The sequence below is a fragment of the Ascaphus truei genome, chromosome 5, assembly GCF_040206685.1.
Source record: "Ascaphus truei isolate aAscTru1 chromosome 5, aAscTru1.hap1, whole genome shotgun sequence".
Taxonomy (NCBI): domain Eukaryota; kingdom Metazoa; phylum Chordata; class Amphibia; order Anura; family Ascaphidae; genus Ascaphus; species Ascaphus truei.
In genome coordinates this window covers 99,359,546-99,372,101 of record NC_134487.1, presented here as the reverse complement: position 1 = coordinate 99,372,101, position 12,556 = coordinate 99,359,546, and the positions used below count along the sequence as shown (strand labels likewise).

The following is a 12,556-nucleotide window of genomic DNA, read 5'->3' as shown; positions in this document are numbered from 1 at the left end:
CTAAGGCCGGAGGTTAGAAGGACGGGTGTGCCTTGTTTCAGAAGAGCCCTTTCTCCAGTCCACTGGTACACTTCAAGATTTTTTTTATCCCACTTTAAATCCTTCACATTTCTATACTATTTTTATTAAACATATCATTTTTTAAGGTGGACAAATATCTCCTAAATTTAGTAATACATTTATTAAAATATTTTTTTAAGGGGAGGGGGGGTGGGGGGAGTGTGGGTTGGGGGGAAGACGGGGGGGTGGTGGGAGGGGTGGGGGGAGAGTGGGGGTGGGGATTGGGGTGGGATTGGGGTGGGGGGGTAGGGGGAAGAAGGGGGGATGGGGAAGGCACATGTAACAGTAATTTTTACTTATTTAGCATTTTTAACAAAAAGCAGGAGAACAGAACCTCTTGACAATAAAATGCTGATGCTATTGACCTTTCTTGGAGGCGAGGGGGGAGGGTGGGGGGGAAGGGGGGTGGGTAGGGGAAAGGAGGGCGGGTGGGGAGGGGGGGTGGGTAGGGGAAAGGAGGGGGGTGGGGAGGGGAAAGGAGGGGGGTGGGGAGGGTTGTTGAGGGCACATGTTGATCCAGCGGTATTTAATTTCATTCTCGCGTAGGAAGGAGGTTAAAGGCTTAATTTCTCTTCTGCGGTTCACCGTTATTCTTGAGAGATCGTTGAAGATCTGAAGTTGTTCGTTTTGAAAAGTTTCCTCGGCAGGCCACAAATATTTTTTCTTTTATTGTATAGCTATGCATCCTAACTATGACATCCCGCTTGCGGTTGGGATCTTCTGAACGGGGGCCTAGAGCCCTGTGGGCCCTATCCATTTCCAGGTCCCTGGTTTCAATCAGGCCGCAGATTGAATTGAATAGCTCAGCCAAGTAAGATCGGAGGTTACCAGGGAGAACCGCCTCTGGGATTTTACGAATGTGCAGGTTATGGCGTCGATCCCGGTTCTCTTGGTCCTCCAATCCATCTTTTAAATGAGAGATTTCTTCTCCTAGTCTCCGGATTTCTTCGTCAGCCTCTGACTGGTGTTGTAGGGACTCCTCTTGTCTGCCCTCCAGGCTTGTTGTTCTTTCTGTGAGGCCTGATATTTCCTGCTTGAGTTCCAGTACCGCTGTCTTAATATCAGCCTGGAGGGATTTGTGTAATTTTGCATGTAATTTTGCATGCATGGATGCCATGAGATCCTCTAGGTATGCTCTTGTGACGGGTTCCAATGTCGGGAGGGTTTCTTTAGGCCTTGCTCCCTTGCCTTGTGCAGTATGTGAGCCTCGTGCTCCGGCGCCATCTTGGTTTTCTGCCAGGATCTCAGGGCTTTTCTGCGGTGGGGAGAAATACTTCGTAACCGCTGGGTTGGCGAGTTTCTTAAGTTGTTTGGACATTCTCCTGTTATTGCCCTTGCAAGGGGTCCACACCAAGTGGGGGAAATTTGAGTGGAAGAGCTCGAATTGATTAAATTATTCTGGTGGGTCCGCAGAACTCCTCGACTACATCACCATGTCGGATGACGTCACCGGAAACCCCTGCTTTATGGTTTATTTAATCATTTATTGCCGGCCATGTACGGAGCTCAGCCTTCACGCTTGCCTCTGCTCAGCCGCTGCGCGTGCGCCTGTATAGCGGTTTTTAAATGCTTATGCTTTTGGATGTTACTTGCTATACTGTTATGGTTCAGTAGCACCTTAACTAAGGTCAAGCTGTTTTTTTGTGTTTTTGTACTTCTTTGCTTTTCTGGGGACACTGTGCCTTTAAGACCAGCCGGCGGTGGCCATCTTGGATCCGGCTGGAACACAGGCTGGAACGCACAGAACAGCTTCGATTCAGGTGGCAGCCCTCTCTTGTTCCCCCTCCACAACCGGGGTACAGGAGGGCGGAGCGGGGGTGCAGGAATATATATAATATAATATTCTTTATTTAATTATTCTTTACCCGTTTTCCCTTGTGTATCTAATACAGTATGGTATTATATTTTGAGTGCTTATGTTTCTTGACAGACTGTATTATTTATTTGTTACAATCTTTTGTATGATGAGGTATCTTACCTCCTGGGCAGCCCTTAACAGCCTGTGCACAGCTCCAGAGCTTCCTCCATGGCCAGGCAAGCGGCAGGTCTATGTGCTCAGTTTTCTCAGAAGCTCTGTCGGTTCTCAGGGTTGTGAGGGGTAAGTTTAAGCGACCTGTGGCTCTTCTGTAGGTCTGAGTGTCCTTCCAGCTGTCTCCGGTCTGCCTTGCCTCAATACTCAATACTTTTAAAGGTTCTTCTTGTTTTTAAGCAAGCGCAGCGGCCATTTTAGATTTTTGGCGGCCTGCCAGGGAAGCCTCCGAGGACCGTTGTTTTGTCTCTGGGCTTTACTTTGTCTGGTTTGCAGCCCGTATGTAGCCCTGCACGTTTAAAGGGGGTCTTCTCCCAGTAGCATATTCAATCCTGGGGGAAAATATCTGTTTTTTGGACCCCTTTCACACTTTATTGGGGATCTTTAGGACGGAGCTCTTTTGCCACACGTCTTCCCTGCTTTATGTCTTGGCCACCTCCACCCACACCCCCACCCCCCTTGCCCCCACCACCACTCCCCCCTCTCCCCACCCCCCCTCTTTCCCACCACCCCCCCTCTCCCCACCCCCCTTCCTCCCACCACCTCTCCCCACCCCCCTCTTCCCACCCCCCCTCTCCCCACCCCCCACCCCCAATTGAGCAATTGACTCAGCCTCAGGAACTTCCATATGTACCACAGTGAAGGAAAACATATATAAAATAATGTATCACTGGTATCTTACCCCAGTGAGACTGAAACAAATATACCCTCTGGCCTCAGATTTATGCTGGAGAGGCTGTGGACAAAGAGGGGACATGGCCCATATCTGGTGGCTATGTCCAGAGATTCAGAAATTTTGGCTCATAATACAAGATTTAATGAAAGAGGTCACAGACCTCACAATTCCCATTGATCCACCGACCTTCCTATTGGGCAGACCAATAGTGGAAATTGATCGCCCAATATGGAAATTAATTTCCTTTATTCTCACAGCAGCGAGATGCTCAGTTGCGTCCTCTTGGAAGAAGGTAACGCCCCCCACAAAACAAATGGTGAAGAAAAGACCCAATGAGGTCATGACAATGGAAAAACTCACGGCCTTCCTTAAGCGTTCGACGGAAAGGTTCTATAAAATTTGGGAGCCCTGGCTAACCCACTAACCCAAACCAATATATTCTTCACTAAGCAACGTGAAAGCAGAAGAGCCTTGGGATATGGATGGGAGAGTCCTGCCACTCGAGGGGAGGGAGGGCCAACTCCCTTTTCCCCCCCCCCTACTTCCCCCTCTATTCCTCCGCACTCTTTTTCTCTCTTTTCAGGCCTCCGGACCATGATGTGGTCCTAGGGTCATCCCCTCAGGGGCTCTACCCCGACCCTTCTACTATTTGAACAAGGAAAATACTATTGTATTAGGCCAGATATGTAATGTAATGTAATGTAATGTAATGTAACGTATGTAAACCTAAATATGCCTAATAAAAACGTTTAAAAAAAAAAGTTTTTTTTTTAAAAAAAAAACACTACTTCAATATATGCTAAATTGAACTCTGACTTTCCCAATTTAGACAATGTGGATTCTCCTTTCATTGAGATTAAAGTGATGGAGACCGCTAGTCAAGGGGAAATTCAAAGTCATATTTTTCATAGAGCCTATAGTATGTATCGTCACAACTGAAAGCTAGATTTCAAACCAATGTAGATGCCCTACTGTACATGTCAAGAAAGTGATGCAAATCTAAAACACATGTTTTGGGAATGTTGGAAAATTAAGAAATATTGACATAAATTATTTTTTATGTTAAGATTTTAGTAGGTTATATTTTTCAATTCACCTGTAGAAATTGTGCATTTGGTGATCATGGGAATCAAGGATTGAGAAATACACTGCTGTCAAATGCTAGATTTTATACTGTTAAATAGCTTCAAAATTAACCTCAACAGTTAACCAATTAAAAAGTGAGCTGTGTGGAGTTTGGTCAGTGGAAGGTTTAATGTGATGCTTGATATTGATAAGAACTCTGAAACATGTTATTGTAGATGAGAACAATTTATTTCAAGATTTGACTCTCCGATATCAAATAATATTGTTTCATTGTATTGTACAGTAGCTGTCTCTAGTATGAAATGGTATTTATCAAAACAAATCAGAGAATGTACTAAGGATTTCTACCTAGTCTTCGATTAAACCAAAAATAAGAAAAATTGCTCTTGCACTCACCTTTGGTTATTGAAGGGCTGTTGCCATTCTTCTATGAGATGACTCCAGAAAATACATGGTTTCTTTTACGTTTCCTGTCGTTTCCGTTCTTGACGGTATTTATCTTTATTTATGTTATTGATATATTGTTATTTCTGTGGCCTATTTTCACGTGTACTCATGTGTTTTCTTGTTTCTGCATATTTTACTTTTTCTTGTTATTGTATTTTGTATTATACTGATTTTTGTATTTGTTTAAAGAAAACTTGAATAAAAAAGTTTGACACAAAAAGTTGAGTATGAGACACTGCCATAACTTGTGATGTAGATATGATCCCCCTTGAATTATCCCCTTTGTCTTCAAGACTCATGATTTACTCAACAGAGTTAGGCCTCAGTGCAATACAAATGACACGAAGGTGCTGTAAAGTTAACCCATTTGAACAATGTTGAGCCTCATTGCCTTTATATTAAAAATATATTTATATTCCAATATTCAGGTGGATATGATTTTTAGAGACTAATGACTTTTAATGTACAGACAAAATATGATGTTTCTTTCTACAATACATTGCAGTCTTTTTCTTACTGTTACCTTTACTTATCTTTTTCAATGTTTATCACAACTCCCAATTATGTTTGTCATTTTATGTTTATGATTAAAGAATTACATGAAATTAATTTTTTGTGGACAAAATGACAACTAATATGAGACACAGCTTTCAAACAGCATACAATTAAATAACATCAAGGCTATGATACAGAATAATATAAAGGGTGTTCTGGTCACAAAGAATAATACAAATGCCGGATGGATACTCCCTCTAGAATAAAATAATCTGCAATGTAGGAGTCAACTGCATATTACTGGATATAAATGTATAAAACATACCACATACTTTAGAATGAAGCCGTAAATAATGGCTATAAAATGGGAGGTCTACAGCTAAAAATGTTGCTGTCCAGCATTTTACATTCCAAATCAAACGTGTATATTTTCTTTATTAAAGTTAAGAAAACCGCACGAAAAGAAGCATATTTGTCAGATAGCCGCAGAAGTGGAGTGAAGCCGTATCCCAGCAACAAATGAAAATAAAATATGTATAGGCATTTACGTCATGGACGTGAAGCAAAAGGTGACACTGAGTGCTCATTTGCCTGTAATTTCCCAGAATCCTTGGCTGCAGTGGAAGTACTGTATGCTAAGAGATAATTGTGAGAAGCAGGGCTGCAGACCTGTCTGAGACATGTGAATGTGCTCACGGGATATTTTTATTTGCTAGCGGCATTTACAAAGAATCCTAGAAACTGATAGCAAATTAAGAACCACTTGAGTAGCTTTTGTATCTGTTATAAAACCTCACACCCTATAAGATCATTGGCTTTCTTTCATACTTAGACTAGCCTTGTATCTATTGCAAGCAGCTGTTAAATCCTTTATCATACTAGTCTTCACCATCTCTGCTGGGAGGATGCACTATGAATCCACCATCCTTTCCGTGAAGAATTACGGTACTCAATCCTTCTATTCTGTACATTCCATGAAGAAGTACTGTACTTAATCACATTTCGCTTTAGCCTTCCATCCTCCAGTTTCATGGCATGAATTCATTTCATTCATTCACAATACCATTGTCCAAAAAAGATTAGAGATATGAAATGTAATAAACAATGTTCATTTTATTTTAAATATTAGCAGCAGGTAATTTAAATATCTTAATTTTTGTATATAAATAGATACTTGTAAATACAAATTAAATATTATAAATATATACTTATTTTTTTAAATAGTTAGCAGTAATAATGGTAGTATTATTTGTAACAAACAAAAACCCAAATCCCCTAGTTCTGACTTCCTCTCCTTTTCCGTCGGTCGCTTCTTTTTGTTTTTTTATCACTATGGTTTTTTAATTTTTCCAGTTTTGATATTTCTTGGAGAATCTGGAAAAGTTCTTTTATAGCTATATGCTGAGTTGTTGAATCTGTCATCTATTGGGGAAAAAAAACAGAAAAACAGGAATATCAACAAAGGAAAACAAATATATATGCTTGTGTACTGTATATACATGATATATTCTTGATCTCTAAAGAAGATGCCAGAACTCTCATGAGTTCCCACACAAAACAGCCCTGTATGTGTGTATGTGTGTATGTGTGTATGTGTGTATGTGTGTGTGTGTGTGTGTGTGTGTGTGTGTGTGTGTGTGTGTGTGTGTGTGTGTGTGTGTGTGTGTGTGTGTGTGTGTGTGTGTGTACTGTATGTGTGTATGTGTGTATGTGTGTATGTATATATACACAGTAAATATAATTAGTTTGTATAATAAAATTGAGCTTTTTTTTTTAGTGTATCTGAATTCATATGTCTATTACCCCTCTATGTGGAGTTTCTCTAGTAAATATAGATAGGCTTATGTGGTTGCAGGTGGTATAGATACATTTAGCAGAACTATTCTAGCAAAGAAGAAAAAATTCTGCTGCTCACAAACAATACTGAAAATCCTGAACAGTTCTCCAGTTTGGGGCTTAATGGAGAATCTGTAGAATTATCTTGAATCAATCCACTGTTTTATATCAGTACTGCAGATATTATTTCACCACAATCAAACACACAAATACAGATCTAGCAGGCGTTATTGCATGTGCTGCCGCGCGCCTGTGGTTGCAATAATGCATTAGCCCCACCCCTTTTGAGGAATGTCTAATTCAAACACAATGGTGTCTGCTCCCGCTGGCGGGTTGTGTGTGTCCCTCTGCAATGCGCTAGCGGGAGCAATAACATCTGCTTCATCATGCTTCATGATACATCATATTCCCAAATAGTCATGTACACATGTTGTACTGTACCTTTTCAAATATGCTGATATAGCCTAAAGGCTGTACTTACAGAAATATTTGTTAAAGAAACCTTATTAAACAACTGTTTTAATTAATAAAGGGACTATAAAGTCTCAGGATCATAAATGTCCTTACTTTCCACAACAATATTGAAACATACATGTAACAGCCAAATGAGTGAGTTACCAATATTTGTAGTAAAGTTTTGTGCTGTGAGATTTAGATAGTTTTCCTGCTGACCTGATCTATCCTTTCAGCTCAATGTATCAATACACAATATCTCCACTGGAAGGTTTTCTATGAATTCACCACCCTCCTGTGACACAATACATTCTTTTTATTGCCCCTGAGCTTCTCACCCTCCAGCTTCAGGCCATGAATTAATTTAAATTTCCATTGCCTAAATTAAATTAGCGATATGATTAGATTTAATAAACAACATTTATGTTATTGTATATATTAGCAGCAGATAATGTTAATTTAATTTACTTGAAAAAAATAGATCATTGGAAATGCAAATGAAATGTAATACATGTGTATTTACTTATTTTTAAATAGTTAGCAGTTAGTTGGCAGTAATGATTGCAGTATTATTGATCATCAGGCACACAGCAATTTCATGTTTCAATATCTGAATGCAGCTGCATCAAATGGAAGAAGTGTTAATTATCGCTGTTTCTTACATTATATCGGACACATATTATTAGTTATTGGCCTATAAGTATTAAGGCAAAAATATTTCAATTGTGAGGCAAAAGAAATGCACCAAATCAATTAAAATGAGCTAAATGCTGTTCCTTAAAACATCTGTGCAATGGTTTCCCCCCAGAAGTGCACCACTTTTGTCCTAATACAGATGCCCATAGAGGTTAATCTCATCGTAGATCTGGCACAATTTTTTTTAATAGATTTTAAAAAAAGGATAGAGGGAAATTCAGAATGTTATACTGTACGTCCTATTATAATATGTGTATTCATTAATTCCTCTCTAACTCTTATATACAGTATAACACTACTGAAAGAATGAGTCTACATGCATGGGGCAAAACACAAGCAAAGTGCTTTGGTACATTCACAAGTGGCACTTGCATTTGTTTTTTTCCCCCCAGAATACTTAGCATCATTTAAACTCTCCTAAGTTGCCATGACACATAGGGGCAGATTTATCAAAGTCCTATTCAATGGGATACTTTTTCTTTTATATATCTGATCAGATTTTTTTTGCTACCTGGAGACTTTCTAATAAATAGACCGCATAGACCCATGTGTGTGTAGTGTGCTTATCCAGGACGATGTTGTCTCTATCTTTGGACCTGTCCAGTTTATAACAATAGTTCTGGGTTTAGTTTGTCGTTATCACTGTTCAACACAAAATACTCCTGCTAATTGGATGATTATGGTGGTGATATTATTGCTGGTGAATTAACATTAATTAAGGCTTACCAAATACATATGGTGACATTCACCAATAAATTGGTATCTTTGTAGTTAGCACACAGAGAAGACCCAGAAGAAGGGTCAAAAAGGACCCCACTAGAATGCACTCTTTGCAATTAATCTCAAAATGACTGGCAATATTAGCCCATTAGTGAATACCTCCTAAAGATCAAGAACAAGTCAAATAGGGAAGGGTAAAATAAACCAAAAATAAAAAAGTTTTATTACATCAAATTTATTACACTAAATAATTTCAAAGTCATAAAATATTCCCCATAGAGGAGTGATAATGGACTCAGGTAATATGGGTCAAATGTCCTTCAATGATTAGTCCTCTAATTCTGCAATCTCATAAGTCAAATATATATTGTTAGCCTATTGAGATCCACTAGATGTATACCAAACTTGCAGCAGTCACGTTTTGAGGTTTCACTCATACTGGACACTCTGTCTGTCTGTAACCCTTTGTAGCAACATACATGTAGCATATTCGACTCTGACAGTATCATTCTGTTCAATACCTATGACAATAGTTATATGTATTTTGCTACCAACCCTATGATCTGGTATGTAACTGCAGATACTGCTATACATACATCTATAGAATAGAGGTTGATACTAATGAGTCTTGACAGGTTTGCAGAGATATATATATATGTTGGTATAGCCTGCATCAAGGTAACCCTTCCAATTACTGGCTAAATAGCCGATCCAGACTGCATTACATAGGATCTAGCTGTATATTTGGTATACACCTAGTGGATCTCAATAGACTAACAATATATATTTGACTTATGAGACTGCAGAATTAAAGGACTTATCATTGAAGGACATTTGACCCATATTACTTGAGTCCATTATCACTCCTCTATGGGGAATATTTTATGACTTTTAAATTATTTAGTGTAATAAATTTGATGAAATAAAAGTTTTTTATTTGTGGTTTATTTTACCCTTCCCTATTTGACTTGTTCTTGATCTTTAGGAGGTATTCACTAATGGGCTAATATTGCCAGTCATTTTGAGATTAATTGCAAAGAGTGCATTCTACTGTGGTCCTTTTTGACCCTTCTTCTGGGTCTTCTCTGTATGCTATATTTAGTTCACCTCCATGCACCTGCTAATATAGCTTCGTAGGACTTACTTTTAAAGGAGAGCAGTCTGATTCACCTGTTATATATCTTTTTAGTTAAACAACTTTTCTGCCGGGTGGGTCCATTCCAAACCAATTAGTCTGCTAATAACAGTATTTGGAGTTGCAACTTCTGTGTTCCTTTTGTGACTCAGACAGGCAGTTTTGTTAGATTGTGTAAGGCTGCGGCCTTGCTGGCGCTGACCGCGCTCATGCTTGGGAGCGGTGACATCACCAGCTCTCCAAGCATGAGCGCCGGGTGTCCTAGCTATTTTGCAAGCGCGCGCGCGGGGGAGGGGGGTTGCGGGCAAGTTGAGCGCTCTTCAAAGTTACATTTTTTTGTTTACTCAAGCGCCAAGCTTGAGTGAGCGTGCGTGCCCGCGCACGAGTGGGGACTTGCACATATACATTTATGTATATAAATGGCGGTAAGCGCCAGCAGCGACGCAGCCTAAAGAAGAACCAGAAGATACCCACAATGCATTGTAAAAATTGATTGACTCTGTCTGGGACAACACCACTGAGAGCAAAATACACACAAGGAAACAGACATATTATACCTGGATTTTTTTCAGCTCACTCAGGTCTTTCAGTTTTTGGTCGCTTTGTTTCAGGAGGTCATCATTCGAGGTGTGAAGCATCATTTTTATGTTGTTAATGTTCTTTTGTAATTCAATATTTTTAATGTTGTCGAACATCTTCAAGTACATTGGGACAATCTGACTTAATAACAGTTTCTTTTCTCCTTCCTGCAAGATGAAAGGGAAGGAGCTTTAGTATGTGAAATAAAATAATTGTTACATATTTTAGGACCTGCGTCAAACTAAAATATCTTGTTTATTAATATTCATTCTTTATACACCAATTTCTAAAGCAGATACATTTATACTAGCATAGAACTAGCGGCTTTTATTGGTGCACAAAAACGGAAGCAGATCAATACACAAGTTACTATTTCAACTCAATACTGTCAAGTTCATTGTCCCCATAACTTCTTCTCTTGCTCCATGTAACAACTCCCCAAACCACACACAAGGTATGGAGAATAGATAAAAAGTAGCTTTACATATAGTCACATTAAGAGGTTTAAATGCAAATGACTGTCAGTGTCAGATTTGCTTTTAAAGCGCCTGGAATGTACAGGAAAAAAATTACATACAAAATAATTGTAGACAAAAAAGTTAATATTTTTCAAGTGTAAGGTTAACATATCCACTTGCACCATAATATATTCATACCTCTTTCCAAATGTCTAAGAACTTCCTGAACACAATGTTCTCTCCAGCATCTTTATGGTCAATGGAGTTCTACAAATAAAAGAAATATACTTTTTTAATACAGAAATAGTACTATATACTTTGGTATGTGCACCAATTCATATAGTGCAGTAAATGCACCAAACATTATCAACATATGCAATACAATCACACAAGTGCATGTTTTAAAAGTGTTCATCTCCTGGATCCACTTTCTGGATGGGTTAACATCTTGCTCTACTATAAATATTAATCAGCAAGATATATTGGCATGGTGTTTTTTTTTTTAGAGAGAGAATTAACACTGTACAGTCCTACAGAATAATGCAAAAACAATTAATATATTGTATGCAAAAAGAGCTTACACCGTATTTGCCCATAAATGGGCCATAAAGAAAGAGTTTATTTGAATGAAGCTCTAGCACTGGGAAGAAACTTGACAGCAAATTGAATAGGGGCAACAATTGGTGCTGGTGTTAAGAGGGTTTCTTCAGCATACTGTATCAGCCGATGCCTTTGCAGCATCTCTTCTTAGCATTTTGTAACATACAGTAACCCAGACAGTTCTGTCTTTGCAACTATTGATAGCTCATCTGCTACACTGTACAGTATGTTTCACTTCCTCTTGTAATAAGCAGCTTACATCTAAATAGTATATACTGTAGCCTACCAGTCACAAATGTTAATAATATCCATAATACTCTCTAAAAGAAAGTGTTATGTCATTATTTTCTTGTCTCAGTACAATATTTGCAAGTTTAACATATACAGCCACCACTTCAAAAATAATATATGGCAATTTTCTATTTTATTTTAATAGCAGAGTTGTAATGTACTTAAACACGGCAAAACAACTTAGAGTAGTAAAAGCAATATTATTTGTTCTACCACTTTGCTTAATTGTTCAAACTGTAAAATTCCAGCTTAAAATATTTAAACAGTAATAGAGTAATATAGTCAAAGTCATCATTTTTTTAAAAACAAACTTTAAAGTCTTTGAAAGTACAAATTTGAATGGATTTAAATGAATCTGACATTAGTTGAGAAGAACCTGTGTGAACTGATGAATCATACTTACAAAGTATTTTCTCAAGCTTTCGATGTCTTTGTGAGCTTCAGCGAGATCTATCGTATATCCAGAGGTTTGTCCAAAACAATAAATTATGACACAGTGGAATACAAGAATCTTGATATGTTTCATTGTTCCTGAAGGTGTTCTGATATAGCAGTAGTGATGCAATTAGTGTATTAAGTGGTCAGGTTTAATTTACTGAACCAATCTTTCTTCTCTTTAAAAAGCTAATGTCTTTCATACCATAAGCATGTGGTATTTATACCCAAAAGTATATTTTAACACGTCGAAATTACTCATTTTTCACAGGCTCAAAAGGAGGAGATGGTGTTAGATAGGCGGTGTGATGCTTCTTGGTTTTTTTTTATTAGCAGGGTTGGTTTGTGGGGTTTTCTGCTTTGTAGCTTTTGTTTCCTCTAAATGACACAGCCTCCACACATACATGTCCAGCTACGCGATAGGTTTTTGGGAGATCAAGGGATCCCTAGAAAGCCCTTGTGCTTTCGATATGTGTGGTATTGGAAAATCTTATCATGTCAACTTACCACTATGAATTTCCACATTTGCTATTCTTGGTTTATTGAAGGGTAGCGTTGAC

The 12,556-nt window shown here is 38.5% G+C and overlaps 1 protein-coding gene across 1 annotated transcript; it reads right to left on the bottom strand.

The window, feature by feature from the left end:
- Positions 1 to 6,025: 6,025 nt before the first annotated feature.
- On the bottom strand, positions 6,026 to 12,165 carry IFNG (interferon gamma). Its single transcript, XM_075598944.1, has 4 exons — positions 11,965 to 12,165; positions 10,869 to 10,937; positions 10,191 to 10,379; positions 6,026 to 6,215 (listed from the first exon to the last, which is right to left on the bottom strand). The coding sequence occupies exons 1-4, from the start codon at positions 12,085 to 12,087 to the stop codon at positions 6,069 to 6,071; spliced, it is 528 nt and encodes a 175-aa protein (XP_075455059.1). The 5' UTR covers positions 12,088 to 12,165; the 3' UTR covers positions 6,026 to 6,068.
- Positions 12,166 to 12,556: the final 391 nt, after the last annotated feature.